Raw genomic sequence first — 15,939 nt, forward strand, 5'->3', positions numbered from 1 at the left:
ATTAATCACGTCTTCATCGACTGTTGGGACCCAGTGTTCCACTGGGACGTCCTCCAACGTACGTTAAAGAAAGACTTACCCATAACGCCGCGTGGAATTCGGTTCCTACCTGAAAAAAATGAGGGAGGTGTGCCGTACGATTTGATCATGCTCCTCAGCCTTCATAGTATATGGAGGACGAGAATGGCGGTGAGGAATGCGGATATAAATGCCCGGCCTGTCAGGGAAAATTTCATTGAAAGCGTACAGTATATACGGGAAGTGTTTCGTGCTGAGGATGATCCCCCTGAGTGGTTGCCTGTGCTTGACGATTTAGTGTGTCTTAGAAAGTTTTAAAGCCACGTAGTCAGCCAAGTAGGGTTGACGGCTCATTACATGATATGATGTGTGATGTACTGTAGAAATATCAAAGCAGGCAATAAAAAGAAAAAAAAAAACATTAGCATGTCGTTATATGATACTGGAAATGTTTACTGAACATCCAAAATACAGCCAACCATCACCATCCAACTACGTGATGGTTGGATGAGTTTTTTGACTGCTCTGGGGTGAGCACTCCTGTGCGACCCCCCCTCCATCTGACAACGGTAGGGCGTCCGACTGGACGTACGGAAGTGTTAAAACCGGACGTCCAGCGGACGTACATGGTACGTCCATCGGCCCTGAAACGGACGTCATACGGACGTCCGCTAGAGCCGGAATGGACGTACGGCGGACGGCCGACGGACGTCCGGTGGTTGCTTGGGCGCTCGTATATATAATGCAATAATTAAAATCGCACGTTTGAAGTGGCAACGACGAGAGGCTCCGCGTTCGTTTCTTTCTGAAATAGCAACACTAAGCCCTCGTTCCAGCCATATGCCAGCCACATCTATTATGCGAAAAAAAAAAAAAAAAAGACTTCGAGAGAAAAAAAATAGAAAAAAAAAGACTTCGAACACGAAATGGAGTTTTTGGCACCAACCGATTAACCAGTCAATTAATTGATTATTGCCTGCCGATTATTTTAAAGGCTTTTTTAAATCGATGCACAGCCCTACAAAAGCTCATGCCAGCGCCGATTAGCTTAGCCACAGCCTGCGCATATCGAACTTTGAAACTAATTGTCAAATCAGCTGTTCGTCGTCACCGAATACCTCGCGCGTTTCGGGCGCATTTATTTATCCCATCGACGACGGCACTTTTTGCTGCCGACGGCGCGTTTCGACGTGCGACACCACCGCGCCCTCCCGTTTGAATTTGGCTCCGCCGCGTCCTGGAAGCAGACGACGCGACAGAGCGCATGCGCAGAAAGCAGTGGGGGGGGGGGGGGGGGGGGGTTGAGATCAAGTGCGAGAAACATAGAGTTTGTTAGTAAAAGTATATATTGTAAGAAACTCTATGGCGAAAAACCATAGAGTTTGATAAGGCGGCTAGAATGGATAGAAACACCTTACCCGTGATGAATAATCTTGAACTAAAGGCCCTATCTTGAACTTCGAGCGAGCGCCGCCTGTGCAAGCTTTTTTCTCAAAGTGTTCATGCACAAGCAAGTGTTAAAACTTTATTTTAATTATATGTTACGTCTTTAAACTACTAATTTTATTTGGGGAATGAAATTAAAAAAATGGTTTGCTTACTTTTTGACAAAATGACTCCACAACTCTCGAAGCCAGAGCTCTGGATTGCTGCTATCATGGCGCCGGCCGTTGGTCTACGATGGCTAAGTTCTCGGTCAACCGATTAAAACACGATCATAAGCTTGTAATAACAAGCTTCGCGAATATTCCAGCCACTTCAAATCTGGAACTACGTAAAAATGGGTTCAAGGATTCGGTAAGACTGCAGTTGTCTTCTTTACTGCGTGCTAGCGTTCGGAGCAGTAGAGAGCGTAGATGCCTCCCTCTTCGATTTGTGTTTGTTTGTTTCTAGGTCATGTCACTCCGATAATTATCTTCCACCCTCGGCATTTGTATGCTTCTATTTAAGTGACTGAACACGCATTAAGAATGCCTAAGTCGAGTCAGTGATTCGCTACCGCTGTCTTATAGCTCCCCAGCTGTTGGAGTCAGTCGTTAGGCGACCGACAAATGCCTTCAGTGAACGTCGGCGCCCATCTGGTTCGGTGGGCAAGTAGTTTCATATTCCGTCGTGAATCAGAATTCTTGTTTTAGTGTAAGTAAGCCTTTGTGGGACTATAATTAGCACAATTGTCAACGGTGTAGGCGTGATGCAACGTTCAAGTTCCGTAGCTATTGCTAGTGTCACTAAATAAGGTTTCGCTGACTTGTACGCTCCGGTGCCCACGCAGGGAATGTCCTGCGACAATAATCGAATGCTTCTGCGAAGTCGTCATACCGAGCAGTGGCAACGAAAGTAAGTACTTGTTAACGTTTTCCTTTTTTCCCTGTCTGTGGTGGGTGGTTGAGTTCATTTGACTTCGTACGGCGCTTGCTGTATCGGCCCGTTGGTCGCCTTCGAGTGCTTGGTTTCATGTGGCCAGGCCAATTTTCGGCAGGCAGAAAAGAGCCCCCATCAAATGCTGGTGTACGTTTAGTCTGCGTTCCTGAAACCAGGCTAGTGGCTCAGTAAAACAGCTAGGCTGGCTGCTTTTCGCTGCTTTCGGATTACCTGATTACATGAATTTAAATTACCGGCTGATTGGTAATTTGAATTTCATTTTTTGTTTTGGCCGCAGGTAGGGGCACGTATCTTTATTTTTACCTTACAATTACAAAGTGGCGTGTACTCAAGTAGCCACGGGAACTGAATTATAGAAAACAACTCACTGAACGGCAACTAATCTGACTAATGTTAACTAGGTTAACTAATGTGAACTTCTGCTGTTGAAGTCAGTTTTGAAATTGAGTCGACATCAAGCCTCTTAATTTCTACTTTCTCAGCGAACAATATTGGGGTGCATGCTCATGGGATACAGTAGTAGGCGTTTATGAATTATTGGATATACTAATTTGACAGCATGGACATCGTAAAACTGTCTGAAGTGCTATCTGCAAGGGTGCGTGGAAGAAATCTCATTTCCGCTTGACTCTACGTCTGGCAAAATTATTAGTGCTGCCCAGTATTCGCTGACATGACTTTGCTGTGTGCAGTGTTTGGTAAGCAACTGAAAACTTCCTGATAAAACTCCATTAGAGAAAGGTCATATAGGCTAGCTTCAAAATGTGAAGTCCTGCAAGGGTGGTGGCATCGGATTCAGCAGTGGTGACCAGCGTGTAAGCAACAGAGAGAGGCGTTTGCATTTCGAGAGGTGCCTGCCAATTTTGTTTAAACTGCTGGCCGGCCCTGACAGGCAATGATGAGCGGAAAGAAATGGAAAGGAAAAAATGTTGCAGTAGCGTTGACACCTAGGAAGAGTGCTCAAATAAGAAGAAAAAAAAAAAAAAAAAGCAGCCATTGCCACATGTCCTGTGCTCTGTGGACTGGGCAGTGAAAGTTGAGGAGCCACTTGGCCAATGGCTGACACTGTTGTATGCACTGAGTGGTGCATTCATGCGAGTGCAAGCGTTGAGTGATTTCACCTCCCCCATGGCCGATGATCCCCTATTTAATCAAGGCGATTCAAAGCATCTGCCTTGCATCTCACCTACCTGTGCGAGTTTTGCAGTTATTTTTTAGCTCATCTAATGCTACGAAAGCTTCTGTGGAGCTGGTTTGAATGTATTACGTCTGTTGCCTAAACTGTTTGTTTGCACTCTATCTTCTCCGCAAGGTTGCTTTTAATAAAGGGACCATTACTACATTGAACAACTTTGCTTCAGTGAAAATATAGCCATGGCTGTATATTAATTATGTCAACATAGCTGTAACGGTGTTTAATTGGGCTAGACAGTCGAGAAAGGTAAAGATGGGGAGCAGCCCCTAGAGGCGTCTCCCGTACTCGCTGATTGGTGGTACCGGCCAGCTTCTCTCTGACCAGCCTGGGCAGATGGGCTGGTGGTATTAAAAGCAAACAAAGATTTGAGAGGCTGCACCAAGGACGTGGTGCAAAGTCAGGCTGTTAAACGAGTGAAACGCTCTACTAATTTTATTACGTTAAACACGGATAGCCCGATATCAGCTTCCTGCGCCATACTGCATTCATTCTGAGGTAGTCAGTTTTTTTTCCCCCTGCTGTGCTTTCTGCTGTGCTGTACTTGTGGTACATGATAAGCTATCTAAAAAGGGTTAGTTTCAAAGGTGTCTAAAAATGCAAAGTTCTGCGTGGAGTAAGCATTGTTTTATGCTGAACAAAATTTTAGTAAATTAGAAGTGGTCGAGTCACTCGTATAAAGCAAAGTGTGTCATCTTCATAGTTTCTTCAGTGGTCCAGCTTTCTTTTTTTTTTTCTCATGGAGAATTTGGTTGCAGTGTTTTCCTGGTTTCCTATCAACAGATCACTTTGTATTGAAAATGTGCTCCACATTGGGCTCAACATGCTATGCATGGAGTTTTTATTAAAGTGAAGCTTTGTATGGCTGGGCGAAAGGAATATCCGACAGTCCTGCGTATGCAGAAAACTCCTCTGGCTCAACACCATGTGCATAGGCAGAAGAACCAGGGTGGAGAGTGAAAGTAGGGAGAGGCAGTGATAAGTAGTCTCTCTTGCAGCAGAGCGCACACAGCGAGCTACTGCATGAAGCACAGCTGAAGTGATAATGGCAGGCAGGGGATGTGGCGGTGCGGGTTGAGCAGCGTCAACGTGACAGTGGGAAATACCACCCGCACGTTACTTCGAAATGGGTAGGCCATGCATCATACGTACTCCCAAGGAGCAGGCAGCTTACGATCAGTGATGCTGTGAGCAGGAACAGGAGTGAGCTCGTCCACACAGCGCTGATGCTGCAGCCCGGGCACAACAGGCTTTAATGAACTGCAAGGGTAAACGCAGGCCACATCTTACAGCTTTGCTGTTTGACCACCTGTGTGGAGTGCGGGGGCACGTTTTTCTAAAAAGTAGTAGCGGGTTAAATTATTTGGAAGGAATCATACAGATGCATATAGCCCGAGAACTTGCTGTGATGAAAACTTGGGCTGTGCGTTAACTTTTGGCCCGGTCAAGCAGCTTATGTAACAGACGTTTTCAAGGATTTAAAAATGGTGTGGAAAATAATAAATGTGTATTTTCGTAAAGTGAGTCGTTGCCTCGCTTCCTGCTTTTGGATTTGTCGAGTACAGCGGTGCTTGTCTAAAATGTGAGCACCCAGCAGCTGCACTGAGGTGTGTTGCAGCCAGACGTCGTCATTCCATGCTTGCATTGTAACTCTTGCCTCACGAGTGCATGTTCAACCTTGCAGGTGCATGGATCCTACAGAAATTTCCGGAGTCCTATAACAATGAAGTAAGTTTTCTTAAGTGTAGTAACAAACAGTTTTGTTAAAAAGAGCTCTTTGTGGTCCTACGTTAAACATTGACCTGCTTTTATTCCAGGAAATGCTAAAATCTGTCCCAGAGTTTGCCTACCCATGTGAATTCTCGAGGTGAGCATTCTTTGCAGTGGGTATCCTGAAGGGAAGCTTCCGTGTGTCGCACAGACTCTTGCTCGCAACAGGTTTTAACGAGATGTGCAATGCTAAGCTAAGGTTCCATGTACTCATCTGCAAATGACATTCTTGCTGTGACGTAATCACACACCTGGTTGTCGCCTACAGATTCCAAAATGTACAATGCAGTACAATGTACAATGTACAATGCAGTACACACTTGAGGGACAAAGAGATATTTCATTTATTTTTTCTTGCTGGCCTAGTGGATAGTTGGGCCTAATGGAAGTTTGAATGTCAGTTTTGACATGTTAAAGTTTCGTGAAACCGCATCCAGTAGTCTGCATCGTGGTGTCCTTGCTGCGATTTTCTAGTCAAGAGGGGCTAAGGGCTGTTTCAGTTCTCTTGCTCTTCTGACCTCGGAGAGTTCTAAGAAAGCTGAAGCAGTATCTGTCAGGGAAGTAGCAGAACAACATTCATAGCTGTTTTTTTCTTCTTCTTCCTAAAGTAATTTAGGAACAAATTTTGGCGTAATTTTTGCCCAAGAGAATTCATCGTGACTTTGGCACCACATCCCCCCAGTTATGCATCAATTGGCTCTCGGTAACTAATAATAGCAGCTTATATATGAGGCAGTTTTGTTTCTCACAGCTTCTTTGCAATGCCAGTGATGAGCTTGGAAAGAATGCCAGACACGGTCCACTGCTGTGACACATGGCCTGCCCTGCAGCATTCCCCAAATTCTGCTTGCTGATGCTGCTTTAAATTTTGACTTGTTGCGGTGTCCTCCATTTCAGCGGGCATATCTTTTGACGCAGCTTGAAAGGGTGGACACTGTGATCAAAGTGGAATACGCTTAATGGCTCACATGGCAAATATTTGAAAGCATTTTCTAATGCATGCAAATACTTGGCAAGCAGCTTTTGAACCGCAGTTTTTAAGCACGAAGCTGTTTGCCATAGTGTGTGGCAAACAGCTCTTGAACTCTGCATCTGCACCCTTTTTACAAAATCAGGCTTGTCCATGATGATTGTAGTTTATGGTACATGAAGCTAGTTCAGTAGCAGCAGTGCTCTATGCTCTCCGTATGCAAGTATATAGGGTTGCATCCGACAGTGAGCATATTATACAGGCTGCGGCATGCCAGTGTCTTTGCTGGTGATGCCAGCTTTCAAGGGACGCTAAGTGCGGAAGAAAAGTGGCCTACATTGGTAGATTGCAGTGCTGGAAACTCAGCAACAGCAGTGCAGTAGCACTGTAAAGGCCAAAACTGGGAAAACAGGTATTGCCACCCCATGCATTTTTTTTTCATACAACAATATGCGACGTCACTATTTGTGAGTGGTGAAATCAGTTGGGAAGCTTGTTTCAGCTTTTTTTTTCTTTTGGAGAGAACCAGTAAAACACAGACATGTAAATGTAAAACGAATGCATCTGGCAGCTGCTTAATGTTGAGCAGATTTACTCTTAAAAAGACTCTAACTTCAGTTTCTAAACTTCGCCTAACAGGCTGCCGCAGTACCACGGTCGGTAAGCTTTGTTTCAGTTTTGGTTTGATCAGGTGTCTTGCCTTGGGGTAAAAGGGCACTCAGACAATTTGTGGGTAAATGCGAGAGTTTTTGGGCACTTTTACTGCTTGTGCATGTATATAAAATAGTCAGAAATAAAAGTTGGAGATCGTTACTCAAGATGCTGCACAACCAAGCCAACTGTCAGGTTTTACACTGGCCAATTTAATTATTTTATACAACCCGTCACAGGCTGCAGCACGACACGGGGTTGGTCTGCTAGTTTGGCACTGGCTGGCACACTTGGTGTTGGGGTTCTTTTACGTCACATGAAAATGGGAGAGTGAAATGCCAACTCTAATTATCTCTGTAAACACATGAAGCATCATTCATCATCAAACAAGGACCTAAATGGCTCTGAAAGCTGTGGTCTTTCATTAAAAAAAATGTGTAGTATTCCTTTCAAAGGCTGTGACTAGTAAACTATTTTAAACATTCGCATACGCTGTTGCCATTCAGCTGTTATAAAGCTATTGGTAGGTTACAAAGTGTAGCTTACGCATGCATGGACAGGGGCATGTCAGTTCCAAACACATGGAACGAGAGCTATCTGTCACACTTGCACATACAGGGCTGTGTTGGTTGCGGGCACACAGGCAGGAACTGTATGTTGCAGAACATGGGCACAGAGCAAGAAAAATGTGCATGTTGGTATAGGGATCTTTGCTTTAAAGTTGGGTTCGCCGCAAAGACATGTTAGTTGCAAATGCACAAAAATGGGCATGTCATTCAAGTTTACTTTGCCTTTAAGTAAGCGTTCGCTGTAAAGTTGGCTTTGTTGCAGAGACGTGTGATGTCGCATGGACAAGTGCCCATTAGATCCAGACACATAGTTTGGTAAACTTGGCTTTGCCACAAGGCACATGCTGCCCATGAACACATGAAGAATGGCAATTAAAGTGCCATTCTATAGTTTCACAGTTAAAATAACTAAGGTATAAGCTAACAGTTAGTGGCAGGGAACCTGTCACACCACGCAGTTTCTGCATGGTGTGACTGCAACTATTTAAAACTTAACCTCTCGAAAACCATCGTAATATCATACACTCGCAAGTCTTCCCCGCTCACTTTTACGTACTTGCTGCTCGGTGAACCTGTAAAACGCGCTACCGTAGTGCGCGATTTGGGCGTAATGATGGATGCGAAACTGCTTTTTAACGCGCATGTAAACTATCTGACTAACTCCTGTCTCCGTACGCTTGGCGTAATTTCCCGCGCGACCAGGGATTTCACCGACCGATCATGCTTTGTTTCACTGTATCGCGCTCTCATTTTGCCCAAGCTCGACTTTGCTAGTGCAATTTGGAATTGTTTAAGCCCTTCGTCCTCCCTTCGACTAGAAAGGATTCAGAAGCGCTTTACTAGAACCGTATTTTCTCGCCACTCACCTATGAGCCGATATGAGCACGGTGGGCTTCTGAAGATCTTGAATTTAGATGAGCTATCAGCGAGGTGCTCCAGGCGCGACCTGGCTTTTCTGTTTAATTGTATTCGCTCGAAGTTCGACTGCCCTTGCCTTGAATACGCATGCACATTTTGAATACGCATGCTGTGGAGAGGTCGCTCCTGCACTTCTCTTCCTGCTCTCATGTTTCCTCACATACAGCGCTACCTTGCCCATGTTCGTACGTGTTCTCCTGTGCATACTCCAGACACGTCCTCCGAGCCTTTACCGTTCAAAAATGTTTGTGTCTCCTTTCGATAACACTACACTTTTGTATATATCTATCTGCACTTCCACATTTACCAATTTTTGATTTATATGCTGCCCATATTTGTACTGTTTGTATTCCTTGTACCCATGCATCTATGTATGCTGCCTGTTCGTATTCTTTGTACCTATGTGTGTGGTGCATCACCCGAGAAGGCCCTGGGCTGTTGGTGAGCACTTCAAATAAATAAATAAATAATTTTATTGCTTGAAATTTTTTCTGCAAGGTTACCGGGACTAAGAAATTCTATGGCAGAGCCAAAAGTCGTCTTTTGTGGTGTCTTAGTACTTTTAGTGGCCACGAAACTGTCTATCATGATGGGAAAGCTGCGTATATCATTTAATTTTGCCGCATCACAATGCTGCCTGGCGGGCCACTATCCTACCATCAACGCCAATGGACTGCTGCAGTCTCGGTGGGCCAGATGAGTGAGCAGTCATACACATGTGTGGAAAAATTGTTGTAGGTGCCGGTAGATATGTGAAGAGTTGCTGGGATGGAACATGGCCCGAAACGAGTGCCTAGAACCCCTGTGACAAAATATCAGTGCAGGCTTACTGTGCAGCCTTCCATGACTTCATGAGGGAACATCCCAATGTGCTATTCACAGTGGCTTACAGTGCATTGCCCGCCTGTGCTGCTGCTGTTGTAGCATGTTTATGTCTGATCATTACAAGGGCACTGAATTTTTCTTTACCTAGCTGCACGTCTGTACGGGGCATAACTGAAATTTATAATTGCATGAAGTAGTTCAAATTTCAATAATTCATATTTCAGTGCCCCAGTCCTGAAATGTTTTTTTTTTCTAAAGTATTATAGTCTTAAAAAATAGAGTGAGTGGTCTTTGGTAGCCCTGCAGGCCATTTCTTGAACTTTATATACCCCTTGGGGACATTGACACCCATGCAGTGTTTTATATATATCTCGGTGTTTTGCAGCCCGTAGCCAAGCTTTGACAGTTAATTTTGAGCAGCAGTTTTGTAGATGGGAGTTAATTTTAAACGGTAGCTGTGCTTTGACAGTTAATTTTGAAGAGCAGTTTTCTAGATGGGAGCTAATTTGAAGGAACAAAATTCACATCTCTCTTTGGTGGAGACAAGCAGCCTCTTACGTCGTTCGTGTCTGCTTGTTGTCTGATTAGGTAACCTTGCAGTTGCTCTAGTTTCACCTTTTGTCAGGGAGTAGGTTAGTGCCAGTTGGTAGCCATTTTTCTCCCCAGGTTTTCTTACGGCAGGGGTGGTCAACTATTGTGTTCTGCATGTTCCCATGCTGCATCAGCGAATAATGTGCGCAGTATGGCTTCTGACCTTGACGTAATGTACGAATAAGCTAGTCTCTGACACTGAGTGCCAGTACCTAATATGTATCTACAGTCTAAAGAGAAAAAAAAAAAAAACTGGCTGAGTGTAAGTTAATGTAGTCGCCTCATTTCTGTTGGTGTTATCCCAGTTATATTTTCTGCTATCTGCCAGTTATGCTATGTCATTTTTTAAAATTTCTCTAGGTAGCAGAATGGCAGTGCTGACTGCCACCCCTTCCCCTTCCCCCATATTTTCACACATTTTGCGTGAGAGTGGCTCAAAGGAGCAGTGCTGCATTGAACGCAAAAAGTTAGACACCCAGAAGTGCCTCTTTTGCTCCTCATCTCCATTTTGTTATCTCTGCTGTTCTTGCAACTTTCCGCTCTGCATTTTGTCAAGGCGCGTGATAACACTGTTTGGTCTTTTTTTCTGCACTGCCTTCATATGAAATTCAACCTGAAAGAGCAGTGTGCACCTGCATAGATAGCAGGCAGCAAAAAACATCAGCCTCTTGTATATTCTGTGTCTCCATTCTTTGGCACTTCTTCAGTGAGATTGTCTGGCAACTGTTCCTATTCCACATTACAGCTAAGCACATATCAGCAGCCCTTTTCCATTCGCCAAGTGGTGAATGCACTTTTTTAGCGCATTGGTAACAATGAGGCAGACAATGGGAAATATTTTCTTGTTTTCTTCTTCAGTTTTTTGTTGGGAACAAATCTGTTTTCTTATTCACCGCTAATGCATTGAAGCCCCAGCAGTTGTACAGACAAGGCCATGGTGATGGTCCTAGTCTCTCTGCGGTCTTGAATGTTGGTGGCTTCAGGATACAGCCATTGCTGTGACGGGTTTTGTGCCTTGTTGCATTGTCTTGCTATTTCCAGCAGGGCTTCAGCAGGGGCTCTAGTTGTCTAGCCATTACTCCGTCTTTAAAGAGCGTTACCGTGCAAAGGATGGGCAGTTAGGAGACACCTACAGGCAGGTTGCACTACGCCTGTAGTGTACCTGTCGTATCTTCTTACTGTTCGACTTCATGCAATACATTTCACCTTTTATGACTGTATTCGTGCTACCAGTGCATTCAGCCTGACCACACCAAATATTTTAAGAGGAAATGGAAGGAGCTGGTGACTGTGGCAATGGTTCATTAGGTGTTTCGTTTTACTGCTTGTCTAGATAGGCCACCTACGTTTCGTTTGCCAATTTTTTTGCACACAGCGGTTTATATAGATTAAAAGGCGTGCTCAGTTCACTGAGTGACTAACTCATCAGTGCCCAGCCCAAACTACTAGACCTAGAGATGGGAAATTTTTGCAGTACATGCTTATGTGGCATATGTGCTCAGTAAGGTGGGATGTTGGAAATTACTTGCAAAGGAAGTAAAAAGAGCAGAATGTTTTCAGGAATTCTTGATTGTCTCGCGGGCGTTGGTAACCCATAAAAATATCTAAAGAATAAATTGAGGGGTATGCCCTAACCAACGTTAGCCTAAGTGGCAAATGGGGTTATTGGGGGTAATGTGTTTTAACGGTCTTACGCCTGTTCAGACATGGAATATTTTTTCCCGCAGAAACGTTACCCTAATCAACCCCATAAACGGGGCAAATCAGAATATTTGTATTTTCACTTATTTGTTGCTACCTCTCAGACTTGTTGAATAGCGCTTCGCTATTGCCTTATTTTGCCCCATATCTTCAACACTTGTTTTAATGAATGTCACTGCTGCAAACCGACAGGCCATTCTGAGTGCCTTTGAAATTCGCTGTATCAACCTCATACGCCTATCTACCTCTGCCTGTACAAACTGTGCACCGCCCCACAGCAGCACAGAAGTCCTGGATTCCAATGTCCACATGAAGCCTGATAACAAGATACGCTCTGTATGTAGGCTCTTCATGACCCTGCAAAAGGAGGCTAAAGGGGTGGGGGGAGGGAGGGAGGGAGGGAGGGAGGGAGGGAGGGAGAGAGAGAGAGAGAGAGAGAGAGAGAGAGAGAGAGAGAGAGAGAGAGAGAGAGAGAGAGAGAGAGAGAGAGAGAGAGAGAGAGAGAGAGAGAGAGAGAGAGAGAGAGAGTGTGCTGCGCATGCACGAGGAGCATTGGGTTGGAGGGAATTGGATTTGGATTGGATTGGATTAAATTGAATTGGATTGGATTAGATTGGAAATAGTTTTAGCAGTAGTAAGCACTCTCAGTGGTGATTTACGGTAAGAACGATCCCCAGTGCTTCGCTTACTCGTCACGATTCACTTCGTGGAGATGCGTGAACATGTTCTTAGATTCCCCAGTACCTCTTAGGTCCATTCAAGTATCAAATTGGTTTTTGCTTTGCATTTTGAAGTTTTTTAAACTGCGTACATGAACTGCTGCCAGCTGTGTCACTAAAACAAATGGTTTTCATTTGATATGTTGCTTATGATCCGTTGAATTAATTTATTTAGGATGCATATAATGATAATGCTGGTAGTGTTGTTTGATATTAAATCAATAATTATCATGTTCTGGACTTGCTTGACGATTGCTGAGTACAACTGCTAGTGTTGTGTGTGTGTGTGTGTGCGCATGCACACACAAGTGCACATGCGTATGTGCGTGTGCGTGTGGGCATACACGCATGCACACGGGAAGTAAAGCCAGCAGTCTAGAATGCCGAGGAAAGCATAGGGAAGTAGTTTGAGAGATTTTTTTAGTGCAGTTTTTCATTTCTAATGTTAAGAAAGTTGACAAAAACGCGTGCCCAGAAGGGGAACCAACCATGCCGTTGGATTACATGCCTGATGCCTTACCAAATAGGCTATCTGGCCTACTGTGTTCTCCGCCACCTTCTGCAGTGTTTATGGTGATATATCTTGCACTTGAAGGTGGTAGCCAGTGTTGAGTGCTGCAAAGGTTGCTGGCTTTCTTTTCCATATTCATTACATGAGCCCTCCTTCCCAATCATATTAAGCTATACATATGTGTGTGTGTGAGTGTGTGTCTGCCCGCACACAGGTACAATGTGTGGGGCGAGTGATTGCATGAGTTCACATAGCAAACAAGTAAGGATTTTAATCTAGGAATTCAGATGTTGCAACACTCTTCTTCTTGATAAGGAAACACAAGATGGAGAGTTGGGGGGAAAATCAGTTGGGGCTAGTACTTGTGCTACGGAACATCGTTGATTTTTTTCCCAACTTTAATTTTTTTATTTCCTTAATATTAACATTAAAGTTAAGGTAGTAGTAATGTAATTATGGTGTTAATGTGATGTTCATTTTAGCATTATATTCCAGCTATTTTAAGAGCTTTACAACATCAAAATTTTCATGGTTTTAAGAGCTGCGACTGTCTTGGCAAGCATGCGCCCACACTTGTTTCAATAGTTGCCAAGTTTCTTTCTTGGTTTGGGAACTGCAGTAACATAGTGTCCTGGGTATGGCTAAGCTTTAGCCGGTGAGTACTGATTAAGTGGTAGGCATCCCTTTTTATATCTGGTTGCTCCTAGCTTAGAGCAGGAGTCTTCATGGTTCATGAGAAGGATATTTTTTGGTTGGAGTTGTTAGAATATGGCCCATGTTCCATTTACATTATGAGCACAGGTACCATTATCAAATGTATTCGTGCACACAGTATGTTTCCTTTTTTCTAGTTTAGTTGATTTAACAAATGCAGTTTGTGGCACCATTTTATCCCTTGTGTCGTCACTTTCAAGTACCTTGCACCCTAACTATATGCTGTGGCTTTTCGGTAACAGGGCATCTGCAGGGGCTAGTAGGTGCTGCATAGCTGGAGTGGAAAGCGCTTAACTTTGAATGACTATAGCAAGGTGGACTCCGTGAAGCTTTTTATTCTATTGGAAAAATTATGCGAAAGGAATAAAGGCCCTGCAACTTATTGCAGAAGCCAGTCTAGCCTCCTGGCTTCTGCGGTAAACAGCAGTGGCAGCAATAAAGCAGCCTCAGTGGGACCCATCTGTGCTAAGAGTAGTGTTCTCAGTTGCGTATACAGTTTAACCAATGCCGCCTGTGCAACATCGCCTATCGCGTCATCTGATAATGGCCAAACAGTCACATTCCCGCTGCTCTCTCCGGCCCTTCCCCGCTTTCTAGCCTTTCCGCGTGCTGCCGGTCTGAGTACTGTCCACCAGGCAGCACTACTTCACGAAAACTGTACGAGACGGTTACAAGGTTTCTCCAGCCTTCGCAAGGTGGCGGTCCTGTGCCTCCATGTCTAGGAACCCTAAGACACCTAGTTTCTCTCCTGATCCGTGCTGTGGCGCGTGCCGGTGCACATGCCTCAGGCATCCTTATTGCTTCCATTGGAAAGCGACTGATGCGACAAGCAATGTCATACGGTGGCGTTGGTTAACGCGGCACATTTTGAGTGTGCCGAATCCTAAACTATAGCGCGACTCAAAATGTGTCAGAAGCAGTACCAAGGGCATGTAACCAAACGCGTGCATATACGGTGGCATGTCATTAAATCGAAAGATATGCGGGAAACCAAAGAGCAGTTTTATGACAGAGTTCTCATGATTAATTGTTTTCTTTCAAGCGGTGCTTTCGTGGTTTGCATTCATTTCAGTGTGGCGGTGCAGCACTTCAGCTTTGTGTTGACGAGCATTGACAGCAAGTGGACGTTTGGATATTGTCGTCATGCTCCCAACTCGCAGACCTGCTTTGTGCTACTTAGGTAAGGCGCCACTGGTCACCTTTTTAAAGCTTCTTCCGCAATGCTTGAACAATGCAAACAGATATCCTCAAAAAGCAATCATTCCGTCTGGCTTTGAGTAGTTTTTATTACCGCTGGTGGGGATGTTTTTCAGTGCTCGTTAGTAGAATTCATCGGTAGCTTGTGCTCTAGGTGCTGCTGAAAATAGCGAGGGAATTGCAGGAAGCGCTCCCTCTTCATCTTTTTAAATTTTCCGGTCATGTTCAGATCATGGCATAGCAGTTGTATGTCGGAAGAGAAGTGGTAGTATGGGGGAACATTTACCTGTGTAGCTTCTTCGGTATGGGAAGCACAATTTTATGCGCTGTAGGTGAATTCCAGCCTCAAATTTAAGCAACATAAGCCAGCCTGGTTGAAGTTCTGTGTCCTTGCCAGAATTGTTGTACTTGATGAACATGATGTTCATCCTTGTTGAAAAGGTGCACAAAAATAAGGCTTCTTAATGTGCTACTTAATTGAACGATACAAAGGCATGACATGAGTCGTGCTTATCTGTAGGATATCAGTAAAGCATATAAGAGCATTTCCTTTGCAAATAAGGTTGCCAGAAAGGAATAGTGAGATTATCTGAGCCAGGTTTGTTCTCGTGCGCAAGCAAGGCTTGTGTGGTTCATTTACCTTTTTAAGTGGGCCGTAATGGATTTTCTTTTCTTGTGCCCTTCAATGTGTGTTCATCAGACTGTTTTTGTTCTGCGCCTATTGCCCTTTCCCCGCTATCGCCACGGAACCTCATCATTTTTTCACACCGTTGGTGATTGCAGAGTCTGTGCAAATAGTACACACACTCAGACCCTTGTGCCCCGGGCCATGCACCGGGCCATTGCCGTGCTCCTCCACTGCCCAGGCTGACGTCACCCGCCCCTGTCTTCTCCACTATGCATACCATCTGTTGGTCTTCCCTGCCCTGCGCTCATGCTGTACTAGCGTCTGTTTTCCTGCATTCGTTTACTTTGCGGTGGCTTCGGAGGACGTGCATAGATTTCTTGTAGTGTGCCTCCTAGTGCTTGAGTGCTAAAAAGAAAGTGCTTATCAGTTTCTGCCAGTCAATCATTGAATAATGATGTTTTATGCCTCTTCATGAGATGGTTGTGCATTTTTCATGCAGCTACCTGCCTTGGCATGAAACCTTTTACAAGGTGCTCAACCAGATTGCAGAATTAGCAAATAAAAAAGATGTAAGTAGGCATTG

General features: G+C 44.5%; 1 protein-coding gene across 3 annotated transcripts in view; it reads left to right on the forward strand.

The window, feature by feature from the left end:
* Positions 1-1,656: 1,656 nt before the first annotated feature.
* LOC144151437 (DENN domain-containing protein 1A-like) overlaps positions 1,657-15,939 on the forward strand; it is a 64,865-nt gene continuing 50,582 nt past the window's right edge. For 2 of the 3 annotated variants that reach the window (XM_077682491.1, XM_077682503.1), the window contains exons 1-7: positions 1,657-1,815; positions 2,291-2,355; positions 5,277-5,320; positions 5,410-5,459; positions 6,972-6,992; positions 14,604-14,711; positions 15,856-15,925. In XM_077682491.1, the coding sequence (XP_077538617.1) occupies positions 1,799-1,815; positions 2,291-2,355; positions 5,277-5,320; positions 5,410-5,459; positions 6,972-6,992; positions 14,604-14,711; positions 15,856-15,925 (375 nt within the window). In that variant the 5' untranslated portion in view covers positions 1,657-1,798. The remainder of the gene's footprint in view (positions 1,816-2,290; positions 2,356-5,276; positions 5,321-5,409; positions 5,460-6,971; positions 6,993-14,603; positions 14,712-15,855; positions 15,926-15,939) is intronic. The other variant, XM_077682498.1, reaches the window with a different exon arrangement.

Source organism: Haemaphysalis longicornis, unplaced genomic scaffold, assembly GCF_048455015.1.
Source record: "Haemaphysalis longicornis isolate Haplotype H1 unplaced genomic scaffold, Haemaphysalis longicornis Haplotype H1 scaffold_1, whole genome shotgun sequence".
NCBI lineage: Eukaryota > Metazoa > Arthropoda > Arachnida > Ixodida > Ixodidae > Haemaphysalis > Haemaphysalis longicornis.